The following is a 15,000-nucleotide window of genomic DNA, read 5'->3' on the forward strand; positions in this document are numbered from 1 at the left end:
TGATATGACGGATGTTTGTCCGGGACTGGGAAGCAGAGGGACGGTCTGACCGTTAGGAAGTTGCATCATCATGGGAAAGGAAGCCGAGGGAGAACTGTGGAGAGACGAAACTCGCGTTAATTACCATATTTATAGATGAATAATAAATGCTAATGAGATGCTAATGAGATGCTAATGAGCGCGTGGCGTACCTGAGTCTGTTGGAGGGCGGAGTCCGGGTGATGACGGACGTGGGCGATGGCTGAGTGGGGTTTATAGAGTCGTATCCTAAATGCAGAGGAAGTGACCCGGGGCGTACGATGGTGGGTGTGGGCGTGGCACTCGCTGCGGCTGTCCTTGGAGGCACTTCCTGTTTACAAGTAAACAAAATTTACTTGAAGCAGCTGTAGAACCTGAATATCTTGAATATTAAATCTAGACGATGTGATGTGGATTTGGTACAGAGGTGCTTTATGGTGAACACGGCTCTGTCCAGGAGAACAGAAGAACATCTGGAGAGCATGTGGAGAGCACGTGGAAAACACGTGGAAAACACGTGGAGAGCACGTGGAGAGCACGTGGAGAGCACGTGGAGAGCACGTGGAGAACACGTGGAGAGCACGTGGAGAGCACGTGGAGAGCATGAGGAGAGCATGAGGAGAGCATGTGGAGAGCACGTGGAGAGCATGTGGAGAGCATGTGGAGAGCACGTGGAGAGCATGAGGAGAGCATGAGGAGAGCATGAGGAGAGCACGTGGAGAGCACGTGGAGAGCATGAGGAGAGCATGTGGAGAGCACGTGGAGAGCACGTGGAGAGCACGTGGAGAGCATGAGGAGAGCATGTGGAGAGCATGTGGAGAGCATGTGGAGAGCACGTGGAGAACATGTGGAGAGCACGTGGAGAGCACGTGGAGAGCATGAGGAGAGCATGAGGAGAGCATGTGGAGAGCACATCCCTCACTGTGGATATTCCCGTCTCTCAGCCTCACCTTGTTCATCCTGATGGGAACAGGTTCCTTCACCAGCGTCTCCGAGTCTTTGGAGTCGGTCATGCTGGAGGCAGATGAAGGACTGTCCGGAGGAGAAGAGTCGATCTCCAGAGGTCCGTCTCTCTCCTTCATCTCGGAGGGAGGAACAGCAGAAAGCTGGACGAGAAGAAAGAATGACATCACTGATCCATAACAGTGAAGATTAATCTGATCAAATACTCAGAGGATCAGAAACACGCTTCATCACGGCCTCAAGCCCCGCCCAAAATTACTAAAAATTATATTTAACATGCATTTATTACAGAACTGCTAATAAAAATAAAAAACTTAATGCTGTACACCAACGAAAAACAAGAATTTTTAAAAAAAAATTTCAGTAAATTAGTTTGTCTGTAAAGCATGTTGTAAACTTTGTTTTAAACAACAATATATATAATATATATAAAGATTACATTTATATTAATATAATTCATATATTTAAAAATATTTTATAAAAATTAATTCTTAGAAAAATAAACGATAAGGAGAGTGTGAAGACTTTTTTCACCCCCCACTGAACGTTTCACCGTTTCGTAGCGTTAGAACCTGGAACTGAAATTATTGTGATGTTTATCGTTTAATTTTAACATTTGAAGATGCAAATTATTTTTAAGTGACGATAATTAAATAAAACGCAGATCATCCCGGGTCAGGACTTGTTCGTTCTGGGTCAGAACCACCTTCGGCTGTTTTTCCAGCTGTTGGTCTTCTGGCATAGGAAATGTCTCTGTCAGCTTTGCACATCTGGATCCAGATGTTTTTGTTTTGTCCATTCCTCTTGGTAGAATTGCTCGAGCTCTTTTAGACGTCAACAGTAACGTTAGAGTGCCATATATTCTGAATCAGATTAGATCAGATCAGATCAGATCAGATCAGAGGACTCGGTCGTTCTGATCTGAGTTAGAATCGTTGTCCTGTCAGTAGGTGAAGCTCCGCCCCCAGTCTCTGGAATAGGTTTTCTTCTAGGATTATCGTCTCCTGTATTTGTCTCCATCCATCTCGCCCTCAATGCCGGCTGATGCAAAGCTTCTCCGCAACACGATGCTACCACCACCATGCTTCACAGCAGGGATGATGGCGTGATAGAGGTGAAAGTCTATTTCAGCTCCAGGAGGTAACACTACAAATGTGTGGAGAACTTCACAGGGGGGCAAATACTTACGCACAGGACCGTATCTCACCGTGCTTTTGGTTCTTCGCTCCTCCTCCTCCTGGGATTTACGGAGCTCGTGTTCGAAGGAGCCATCGAGCTCGCTGAACAAACCCACCTCCTCGCAGTTCTTCAGGAAACGGGTGGGAGTCGGGGTCTGATCTGTAACAACACACACGCACACACACACACGTGCACACACACACACACACGTGCACACACACACACACACACGTGCACACACACACACGTGCACACACACACACACACACGTGCACACACACACACACACGCACACACACACACGCAGTAACAGATGCGCTGGACTTCCTCCTGGAGCTGTGTGCAGGTGTTAAATAAAGTCATGGTATATGAATAATCACACACCTGCGATAATCACCGTGTCGGTTCGAGTCTGTCCAAACTTCAGCGTCATCTCATGTTTGTGTTTATGTACCGCAAGATGATCTTCATTTGTAAACCGCTAACACACACACAAACAAACAAACAAACAAACAGGAAAGTGTTAAGTCACCAGAACTACTTTTTCAGAGGGAAATACCTGCTCTGGTCGTGAGGCTCAGGTGACGGAGGAACACCACAAAACCTCCAGGAAGGTATAAAGTCACCTGAACTACTTTTTCAGCAGGAAGAAGTTTTCAGAGTTTTATATATTTATATGTTTTATAGCCGTGAAATTGAAATGTTTATCCACACAACATCTGCCCAACATCTGCCCGTCTTCTCACCTGTCCACAGCCGGGGGCGGAGCACACGAAAGGTCGATCGTCGCCCATTTTACGTCCGACAGCTCCCAGGTTCACTTCAGCACCACCATCCAGAAGGTGAAGAGGTTACAACGAGCCAAACACAGCAGGGGTTTCTGAGGACAGCACACACGCGCACACACACACACACACACACACACAGAGGAAAATGAATCAAATCTCTCTCTGATTCAGATTCGAACCGGATCAATCAACCTGAAGGCGTGTTCACACTGACTGATCCGAATCTGAATCAGAGTCAATTCAATTTGATTCATTTGATTCATTCAAACAGCTCTCGATCACTTTCTAGCTACCTGTAAGAGCTCTAAATACTTCCTACAGCGGATCATCGGCGTCTCTCTGCTCATCACCGACACCTCAGACAACTCCCCTCTGCCTCCCAACGCTCACCTGGACTAATCAACACCTCCCGACAGGTACCACGGAACATCCGTCACCGCACACCTGCACTTTATAACGGACACTTTACTAATACGGCGCCTTTACTGCTGCTATTACAGTCAACCGTTTACAGACGACTGAAGCGCCAGTGTTTCCCTCCGCACCGTTCTGCAGTCCTGTGTGTATGTTGTGTGTATGTGTGCGTTTGTTGTGTGTATGTGTGTGTATGTTGTGTGTATGTGTGCGTTTGTTGTGTGCAGCTGAAACACTTTATATCGGTGTAAAAAAATGACTGAAAAGAAATAAATTTATATTTTACAGTTTTAAAGATTCAAAATAGATGTAAAATATCACTTTAAAAATTATTTTAAAAATGTTATTTATTTATTTATTTTTAAATATCGTAAATATCATGAAAACATCAAGTATCGCGGTGTGAGGTTTGGGTCGTATCGCTTTCCCCCTTCACACACACACTATATACACTACACACACACACACACACACACACACACACACACACACTACGATTTAGAACGAACACACAGTACACAAGTATACTGTGATACACACCACATGCTACACACTACACACACACTGTACAAACTACACGCTACAGATATACACTACGATTTACACACTACACACACTACAGATACACTACATACACACTACACACTATAAACACACTACATACACACTACACACACTACAGATACACACTGCACACACTACACACTATAAACACACTACATACACACTACACACACTACATACACACTACACACACTACAGATACACACTGCACACACTACACACTATAAACACACTACATACACCCTACACACACTACAGATACACACTGCACACACTACACACTATAAACACACTACACACACTACACACTATAAACACACTACACACACACTACACACACTACAGATACACTACATACACACTACACACTATAAACACACTACACACACACACTGCACACACTACAGATACACACTGCACACACTACACACTATAAACACACTACACACACTGCACACACTACAGATACACACTGCACACACTACAGATACACACTGCACACACTACACACTATAAACACACTACACACACTGCACACACTACAGATACACACTGCACACACTACACACTATAAACACACTACACACACACACTAAACACACTACACACACTGCACACACTACAGATACACACTGCACACTATAAACACACTACACACACACTACACACACTACAGATACACACTGCACACACTACACACTATAAACACACTACACACACACTACACACACTACAGATACACACTGCACACACTACACACTATAAACACACTACACACACACTGCACACACTACAGATACACACTGCACACACTACACACTATAAACACACTACACACACACTGCACACACTACACACACTGCACACACTACAGATACACACTGCACACACTACACACTATAAACACACTACACACACTGCACACACTACAGATACACACTGCACACACTACACACTATAAACACACTACACACACACACTAAACACACTACACACACTACACACACTACAGATACACACTGCACACACTACACACTATAAACACACTACACACACGGCACACACTACAGATACACACTGCACACACTACACACTATAAACACACTACACACACACACTAAACACACTACACACACTGCACACACTACAGATACACACTGCACACTATAAACACACTACACACACACTACACACACTACAGATACACACTGCACACACTACACACTATAAACACACTACACACACACTACACACACTACAGATACACACTGCACACACTACACACTATAAACACACTACACACACACTGCACACACTACAGATACACACTGCACACACTACACACTATAAACACACTACACACACACTGCACACACTACACACACTGCACACACTACAGATACACACTGCACACACTACACACTATAAACACACTACACACACACACTAAACACACTACACACACTACACACACTGCACACACTACAGATACACACTGCACACACTACAGATACACACTGCACACACTACACACTATAAACACACTACACACACGGCACACACTACAGATACACACTGCACACACTACACACTATAAACACACTACACACACACACTAAACACACTACACACACTACACACACTGCACACACTACACACTATAAACACACTACACACACACACTAAACACACTACACACACTGCACACACTACAGATACACACTGCACACACTACACACTATAAACACACTGCACACACTACAGATACACACTAAACACAGGATTTTATATGTTCTGGTTTAGAGCCTGAGGTTCTTCTGCTCCCTATAAATATAAATATAACACGCATTATGACGCATTATAACCCCCTAATGACGCGTTATAAATCAGATAAATCAGCGCGCGCCTCATTTCCGCTCTGTGTGTGTGTGTGTTAGTGTGTGTTAGCATGCTAATCATGTTCTTCTCTTTAAGTCATGACCCTTTCACTCCATGCATGAACAGATTTTTAAATAAATATATAAATAAATAAAAATGAACCTACATTTATTTAGATGATGGAGGATGTGGAGTGCAGAGCGCGCGCTCTAAGGATCTTAGCTCGCGGGCTAACTTCGCCAACAGTGACGCGATATACACTCTTTAACATGTATATAAATCTACTTTAAACATATAAATATATAAATATATCATATATAATATATATATATTATATAGATAATCAGTCGGGAGACCGGAGCTAGCGAGCTGACCGACTGTCTGAGCTAGCTAGCTAGTGTTAGCATTAGCATTAGCGCTAGCATGTGAAGTAATGTAGGTGGATGGAGCTAGCAGGCTAATGCTAAAGCTAATTCACAGCTCGGTGTGTGTTGTGTAAACTCTCGTTTTTAGATGAAAATAAAATAAAGAAATAAAGAGTTTGTTTATTTAAAAAAAAAATCTGAATAAACAGTGAGCTATGCTAAAGTGTCGCGAGCTCGCGTTAGCCAGCTCCTGAAGGTCTCGCGCAGTGTCGGTGTTTACTAACTCACCCCGCTCCTCCCTCGCGCGCGCACGCACTCGCTCGCTCACTCGCGCTGATAGCGATACTGCTGCTGCCTTCACTACTGCCTCAGCCCGAGAGCGGGAAATCTCGCGACAGGATGACGCAGCACGCAGAACGGGATTTAAGGTGACGCAACGGCGCAGGACAGTATAACACAATTCCGACCCGGAAGTAGCGGAGATTAAAGGAGCGGTCCTGTTCTTGTGTTTGTGTATAAATAAACACATAAATAATACATTGTAAAAATCAATAAATGAAATAAATATGTAATCAATTTCATAATAAAAAGTATATAAGTAATAAGTGATAAATACAAAAAGAAATTTTTTTAATTAATTTAATTAATTTGAGTTTAATTAATAATTAAAAAAAGTTAAATAAAATACAAATGTGTAACTTTAATAAATAAATTTAACATTAAAACCAAAATTTAAAAAATAATTAAAACAAAATTAAAATGAGGAAATATTTTAAATTAAAAAACCCATATTTGCGATTAAATGTAAATTCTTAATTACTAAAAATTAATTAAAATAAATTTAAAATTAATTAATTATTAAAAATAAATAAAATACAAATGTAATTTTAAAAAATTAATTTTGATAAAACTGAATAACAAAATGTATAATAAAGTTTAAAAATTAATTTTAAAATGTAAATGTAATAAAAAATGTAAACTAAAATAACTGTGTGAGGGAAATTAAAAAAATGCGTACATTTTACAAATGTGTAATTAAAAAAGAATTACTAGTTTAAAATAAGTGTGATTAAAATAAAAATTTGACAAAAAGTAATAAAAGTGATTAAAATGAAAATATTTTCTCCATCCTGATTACTAACAATCTTGTTAAAGAAAGATCTGACGCTGTAGAGATCAGCGCTGTTAGAGCGAGTAACGAGACACGATTTAGTGCTAAAATAAAATTTAATAGATTTAAAGGTTGTACATGACTCATAAAACACAGAAAAAACAAATGCAGCTCATTTCATCATTTATTTCCTTTTTTTTTTTTAAACACTTCTTCATTTTAAACAACTTTGTAGATCTTTATGATGCGATAAATACACTTTACTCACCAGATGTTGGCTATTAACCTCCCTTTATATTTAAAAAAAAAAAAAAAAAAAAAAAGTGGGAGGGTAGAGAAAAAAAAAAAAAAAAAAAAAAAGAACTAGAAAACAGAGAAAAAATTTATTCTAGCAATCCTGCTACTAGAAATATCTAGAAAAAAGAAAATCATACAATAGTAAATACCTGAAACAAATTAATGTGTTTAGACTCAAACTGCTCATCAGCCCAAATTAATTAATTAATAATAATAATAAAAAAATTATTTAGTGGCACAATGTCTATATTATCCATCACTGAGAGCAAGAAAAAAAAAACCCCATACAAACACACACACAGATACAGAACGTAACACAACGCACAAATAAATACAAACATTAAAAACAAAAATTAACAATAAAGAGAAAAAAAAAATATAAGTGTTGGGACACATTTAATCCCCTTCAGAAGGTTTTAAGTAACATTCAAAACCTCCACACACACACACACACACACACACACACACACGATTCAGATTTCATCAGCAACAAAATCAGACACAACGGTTCAACATCAAGCGCTTAATGAGGGTCAGAGGTCAGAGGTCATGGGGTTATGGGGAATCACTGCGGTTAAACAGCATTTCCTGAGATTGTCTCTCTGCTGATTGGGCTTTGGTCTGGATTTTGTGCCGTTTACGTTTCACACGACGGGAAGATAACGATGACGCGTCTGTCTGTAGAGTCAGGACGCTCGACTCCGATTCAACATTCACACACGTTCAACTTCCGACGGTTTAAACACCAACCAACGGTAACGTTAGAGGAAATAATAATAACAATCAACATAACTCGACTCCGAATCAGAATCATGACGAAAATGATCCATGAATTCATACAATGAACCATTAACATTTAAATGAAAAGAGAAAGTGACTCCGAGTCAGAATCACGAATCACGAATCAGAATCACGAATCACCAAAATGACTCATGAATACACAGGAATCATTTGCCCGTAAATCCAACACACACACACACACACACACACACACACACACACACACACCACCTACAGGTATTATACACACTTTGTATACACTAAACACACACAGGTTCAATCACTGACACAACACACACACACACACACACACACACATTAAAACTTCCATCACATTATTATACAGCAGAGGATGGATTTAATTTATACAATAAAGTGGAATAAAGACATGAGAGCAGGAAGACGAGCGTCAGTTTGCTGTCGCGGGCCGGTCGCAATTATTACATCACCATCGTCGCTAATGCGCAACATTACGTTTGTGTATACATGGAAATTAAAAACTTTATAAAAAAAAAAAAAAAATATACGACTTTCGCACTGATTGACTCAGTCTTTACCTATTTAGCTTATGAAGCTGCTGTTGTTTCTCATTAAAAAAAAAAAAAAAAAAAAAAAAAAAAAAAAGCGGGACAGGCCACGCCCACAAGAGTCAGCAGCAGCTACACACTGTCACTCAGGTGCTTCGTTACAGGTGCAGGTGCAGCGCCGAGCGATACGATGATACAACATCAATATTGTGATAAACTTTCACTGTACGAACAATTTTTCTTCGTAATTAAAAAAAACGTTAAATAAAAGTATCACTGAAGTGGTTTTAAAACACGACTGTAAATATCATGATACATTTCCGACATATCGCCCCGCCCCTAACCTTCACGCTTATTATCACATGATGAGGTTGCGTAATTGCGACAGGCCGACGCTGCGACTGTAAAAACCCGTTACGTTACGTTTCTCCTCTCCGTTCTCCAAGTGCTCAGCTTTTTATTCTCTGAGGTCGCTTCACTCCGACTTCCTCCCTCTATCCCGATAAACATCCTGCAGTTTGTTCTCCATCAAGAGAATAAATCATTCGCTCGTTAGCGGCGTTTCTCTAAAACCTCAAGAACGTTTTAAACCCAGGAGATGAAAATCGATTCTCACGTGATTCCTGAAAGATCGTGCATCCAAACACGTTAACGTCTTACACAGGACAGCGCGTATCAATTTTTCCCCCGCAAAAGTACCAACATAGCTAGCAAGAAAATCTTAGCAGGAGGAAAACAAACAAACAAACAAACAAACAAACAAAAAAAAAACATGCATTTCGGCGGTTATCGTGAGTCACGAAACCGTAACAAGACAGCGAGGCAGAAGTTCGGTGTGAAGCTACTTTTATACTTAATAATAAAACCTAAACAGCGTTTATTTTTTTCTCAAATCAACCAAACAATATAGTCCCGCCTCCTTGTTTCCTATTGGCTCATGATTTCACAGGTCAAAGTTCACGAAACCGTAACAAAGCTACAAAGTGAAAGTTAAGCGCCAACAGAAGCACACGTGTGTCACGTCCTTTCCCCTTCAGTGAACTGTATTCACGTTCTGTTTATCAGGCGTCTCCTGTATCGCCATAGCAACAAATCGTAAGTGCTACGATTAAATAGCATAAATGTTGGCACCTCATTTTTATTTATTTATTTATTTTTTTAATTAAATGAACAATACATTAAAGCTTAGTGTCTTATTTTGGGAGGAAAATTGAGATGCGTCAAGAATCGATTTCCAGCCACGTGTTTTTTTTTTTTTTTTGTCTTTTTTTTAAACCACGTACACGCACGGCTTTGCAGCTCCTGAGGGTCACGTCCCGCCTTCATGTTCCCTTTTTTGCTCGTGCTTTTTTGCTCGTGCTGTGGCGTGTTAGCCGCCTGTTCGTCCCAGACGTAGTGCAGTTTTATATTTTTATACTTTTATAGATTCTATAGAATTTATAGACTTTAACTCTCTTTACGTTGGATATTTATACGACGTTGGCGTAAAGTGAGCAAACATCCCGCGCGCCGTCACTTCGGCGATCTCGGTGGGATGTTCTGTTCCTTCCCGCTGCGTCTGTTGCTGTACCCCGTGTGAGGGGAGGAGCGTCGTCCCTGAGGGGGCCGTCTCTGATGTTCTCGGAGTTTAAACCCCGCTCCCTTGGCGGCGCTGCCGCGTCGATACGGCTCCCGTGGAGGTCTTCCTTCACACGCCTTCTCGGCAGGACGGCTCGTCTCCGGATCCGCTTTGTTCACTCTGAGCTCGCGGAGCGGCTGGCTGACGGTGGGCGGAGACTGGGCGGGGTCGGGGGTGGGGCTGGGGCTCAAACAGGGCGCAGGGGGCGGGTCTTTGCGGGGTTTCTGACACACCTCGGCATAGCTCAGTTTCCGAGGCTCCTGGAGTTTGAGGCAAAAACTTAAGTTAATGCATGAAAATAAGCCCCGCCCCCAGTATTCTGATCTGCCAATCACTGATTAGCATTTCATCTACTGTTCAACTTATGAGAGGAAACAAAAATATTGTATCCTGAACAATCTTCCTTAAGAATAGACTGATCGTACCTGTACAGGTGTGCTGGAGGGGGCGGAGTCTGTGGGTTTGGGGGCGGAGTCAGGCTGAGCAGCAGCAGTGATGATTGGAGCAGGACTGAGGACCGGTGCGGCGTCTGTCAGGGTCCGACACTCGTCTGGGTTCTTCACCTGAGGTGCAACACTGAACACAGCGAGAGAACCAATCAGCTTTCTTCATTTAACATACTGATGACATCATCACTACACGACGTCACACTCCCACGCCGCAGAAATGCGTTTTCGTCCACACACACACACACATACCTGGGGGTGGGCGTGTCCTGTGGTGCAGGTGTGGATGTGGGCGTGGCAGGAACAGGAGACGGCACTTCCTCCTGAGCAGCTCGGGATTCTTTAATCACTTCCTGTTTACTGTTGTCCGACTGCAACACACACACACACACACACACACACACACAATTAACACAACGTTATAATGCGTCACAAACACAGTGTTTATTACGCCACAGCGCTGCTGAATCCTGGATTCTGATTGGTCAGGAGGTGTTGATTAATTTTCTATAGCAGCAGCTCTGACAGTGGCGCATTTAATAATTATAATTTAAACATTTCTGATTCTGCACCTTGTCTCTGTTCAGGCCTTTCACTACATCAGCCATGCGATTCTCCAGAACGCTCTCCGTCAGCGTGACCACGCCCCCAGGAAGCGGCCCGGCCACGCCCCCTGGCAGAGGAGGAAAGTTAGAGGTCGCCAGGTCAAACTTGGGAGGCGGGGTTTTGACCTCAGTTGATGGGAGGGGCCTCTGTAAAGAGAGAGTGGGAGAAAAAGTTAGCAAAATAAATAAAAACAGGTATGAAAGGTAGAAAGGAGATCTGCGTGATTTACCGTTCGCTCGTCTTCCCTCCTGCGCCTCAGGCCACGGTAACTTCCTCTCCTTACACACACACACACACACACACACACACACACACACAGAGAGAGAGAGTAAACATGGAGTCTATTTAAAATTTGCTAGAAATTAAAACTTATCTAAACGTGTAACTGCGTCTGACCCTCAGATCTCATAATCTTCCCGCTCATCGGGACAGGAGTGGGCGGGGCTTAGAGAGGAGAAACAGAGAGAAGATAAAAGAGGAGAGGAAAGAAAGGAAAACGCCGCGCTCTCGACTCCTGCACTTCCCTCTATGCGCTTCGTTCTCTCATCACCGGGTCAGACACAGAACACGCAACACACGGATAGCGATATTTACACTTCTCCCACAACGTTTCCTGGACATCCATACTTTTATTTTTATTTTTATTTATAAACACTTCCTAAAAATCCCTAACTTTAGAAAACATCACAACCTATTTTTTTTTTTTTTTTTTTTTAACAGATCATTTCCTGAATCTTTGTCCTTTTTCTTTAAAGACTATTTCCTAAATATTCATACTTAAGCTCATTTAGATTCTAGAGACAACCCTCTTCCAGAGACATTCCCTGGACATTCTTATGTTTTCCAGAACACTTCCTGGATACTCATTTTTCCCAATAACATTCCTGCTAATCTCCTTCATTCATAACATTCATACTTTTCCGGAAACTTTTTCTTAATTGAACATGCACACTTTTTTTCCTAGAACATTTCCTAACAGGCCCACTGTTTATCCGGAACATTCGCTCCGGAACCATTCCCTGGACATTCATGCAAATATCTATACTGTGTGTGTGTGTGTGTGTGTGTGTGTGTGTGGACTGACCTGGCCCTGCTGCTGCCCAGGTCACCGAGTCCGTTCTCACTGGGAGACAGCGGAGACTCAGCGGAAGTGACGGAGTCGGAATTGGGTCCTGCGCCGGTCCGGGGGTTCTGTGTACTGCTGAGACCCGAGAACCCGTCCGACTGAGGCCCATCGGCGCGGGACGGCGGCTTCACGTGGCTCCTACAAACAAAAACAACGAGCATTCTTTAACTGGAAACTCCATCATGGTGACCAAACTCCAAACAAATACGACGCACATGAGAGCATCTCAGTAACGGAATCTCCCGTTAGCAAAGAGAACAGGACGATCCTTTCGGAAAAGCCGATGGGAAAATTGTTGTAGCCGGAAGCTTACAGCAATCTTACAGCAAAATAACGCAGCAGTTATAGTCAGTATAAGTGTTAATGTAGCGTTCAGGGACTATGTTTAAGTTTCTCTCCCAACAGGGTGCCGTTTAACGAGGCCTTAACGACCTGGCGGGTTTCAGAAACACGTTCACATCACCGTAGCAACCACGGCAAAATAGTGAACAACACGCAGTCATCAGTTTCTCAAAAATAACTTGTTCGCTTGGCCTTAAATCACTTCCTGTGATTAGATTAGACTTCCGTCCCAAATGACGTACTACACCCTACACACTCTACGGTCTAACGTATGAATTTTAGAAGCGTCGTATCGTCTCAGATGGAACACTGAGACGTCAAACACACGCAGTGCGACGCTGCTAGCTTTAGCAGAAAACCCAAAGCCAACGAAAACAAATTTCTTCATTTTACTGTTTGTCAATGTTACATTTTATGCTCTAACTGATCTTTTATGATTCTGAGCAAATCTGAGCAAGCATCAGTGCCTGGTAGCTCCGCCCCCTTTTCCACTACGTACGCAAAGCCGCGACTGTTAAGTGCGTGAAGTGTCCAACGTTCTACGCTTCGTTTTTTCAGTTGGATAAGGGCATCATCTGGGAGCTTGACCTCTTCTTCTTTATGGAATTTTCACAGTGAGCAAATCACTCACACTATTTATACTAAAAACGGCGTAGAATTGTGCGTAAGCGTGCGATTTGGGACGCACCTATAGCCCTACGTTTTCTAGAACATTAACTGCACATTAAAACGTTTTTAAATATAATGTTTCCTGAACTTTCGTATGTTTTTCTAGAATGTTTTCTGGACTTGCAAATGTTTTCCTAGGACGCAGTTCCTGGACACGCCTTTTTCTAGAAGATTTTCTTGATTCTAATGTTTTTTTTTTTTCCAATTTAAATATTTCCTGGATATTAGTACCTTTTCCAGAACCTTTCCTGAACATTCATACTCTTTCCCAAACCTCCTCCTCTTCTTCTGAAACATCATGAAACATCATGCAGAACCTTGCGGGACGTCGTATTGCACTTTTTAACGTTCTCTACTAGAAACTGATGGCAGTCTGTCGAGTAAAATCTAAACGAAACAGGAAGTTGCCTGTCTAAACTGATTACATTTACTTTCTTTAAACCAGACGTGAACTATTTATTATTATTATTATATAACACACACTTTAAATTATATATAACTGACCTATTTATTAACAAATACGACATTTACAATAACCAACAGCCTTTAAAATGCGAATCTGATCCAACATTTGCGATGTTCGTACCGGTTGCGAGGGAAGTGGCGGGCGCTGCCGACGGGAGACGAGCCGCTCTTGAAGCTTCCTGCTCCGCTGAAACCGTTAAAGGCTCCGTTGGGAAATGGAGCCTACAGGAGATAAACACACACACACACACACACACACACACACACACAGTTACATACAGAACATGCTGATCTAAACATCTTCCTTGAAGGACACGGACCCTCAGATCTCATAATCTCACCGCTCACAGGGACGGAGACGGAGGAGAAGAACTTTCAGGAACGGGGAGAGAAAGAGAAAGAGAGAGAGAGAGAGAGAGAGAGAGAATTCCCGAAAGTCCTTACTCTTCCCCCCGGATCCCTCTAATGCGCTTCGGTTTCTCATCACTGGGTCTCACAGACACAAAAACACACGAGTAGAAAACACAAACAACATTTGCGTAAGTTCGCATGCAAACTGTTAATACACAATATAAATTAACAAAACAGTTCTGATTTCATCGTCACACAGACGCATAAATATCACGCTACAAACTATAAACTGTACTGACAGCAATCACAGCTAAAAGGTTGTGAGATAGAAGATCTCTGGACCTTCTCAACACCACAGCAAACACATTAAAGTCAGACAATAAATAAATAAATAAATAAATAACTCTGTTTACCCAAAAATAACTCAACACCCGTTCACCACATTTTCACGCTGTCCTATTACTACTTCCTGTTTATGACTCCGCCCCCACCT

At 42.1% G+C, this 15,000-nt stretch overlaps 2 protein-coding genes across 6 annotated transcripts in view; both read right to left on the minus strand.

Moving 5' to 3' along the window:
* Positions 1-6,570, minus strand: part of atf7b (activating transcription factor 7b) — a 12,582-nt gene extending 6,012 nt beyond the window's left edge. Inside the window, exons 1-8 of one of the 5 annotated variants that reach the window (XM_034299147.2) lie at positions 5,971-6,512; positions 3,242-3,392; positions 2,907-3,040; positions 2,545-2,641; positions 2,189-2,319; positions 969-1,124; positions 192-349; positions 1-94 (exon numbers count right to left, since the gene is read on the minus strand). In XM_034299147.2, coding sequence (XP_034155038.2) covers positions 1-94; positions 192-349; positions 969-1,124; positions 2,189-2,319; positions 2,545-2,641; positions 2,907-2,954 — 684 coding nt within the window. In that variant the 5' untranslated portion in view covers positions 2,955-3,040; positions 3,242-3,392; positions 5,971-6,512. Of the gene's footprint in view, positions 95-191; positions 350-968; positions 1,125-2,188; positions 2,320-2,544; positions 2,642-2,906; positions 3,041-3,241; positions 4,026-5,970 lie in introns of those variants that run through there. The other 4 variants (XM_034299144.2, XM_034299136.2, XM_034299148.2 and 1 more) reach the window with 4 other exon arrangements.
* Positions 6,571-7,367: 797 nt separating this feature from the next.
* The window catches only part of larp4ab (La ribonucleoprotein 4Ab), a 15,511-nt gene continuing 7,878 nt past the window's right edge, over positions 7,368-15,000 (minus strand). Inside the window, exons 10-16 of the mRNA XM_034299064.2 lie at positions 14,278-14,378; positions 12,639-12,818; positions 11,784-11,832; positions 11,521-11,700; positions 11,201-11,319; positions 10,928-11,078; positions 7,368-10,762 (exon numbers count right to left, since the gene is read on the minus strand). Coding sequence (XP_034154955.2) covers positions 10,397-10,762; positions 10,928-11,078; positions 11,201-11,319; positions 11,521-11,700; positions 11,784-11,832; positions 12,639-12,818; positions 14,278-14,378 — 1,146 coding nt within the window. The 3' untranslated portion in view covers positions 7,368-10,396. The remainder of the gene's footprint in view (positions 10,763-10,927; positions 11,079-11,200; positions 11,320-11,520; positions 11,701-11,783; positions 11,833-12,638; positions 12,819-14,277; positions 14,379-15,000) is intronic.

The sequence above is a fragment of the Pangasianodon hypophthalmus genome, chromosome 2 (genome assembly GCF_027358585.1).
Source record: "Pangasianodon hypophthalmus isolate fPanHyp1 chromosome 2, fPanHyp1.pri, whole genome shotgun sequence".
Classification (NCBI taxonomy): domain Eukaryota; kingdom Metazoa; phylum Chordata; class Actinopteri; order Siluriformes; family Pangasiidae; genus Pangasianodon; species Pangasianodon hypophthalmus.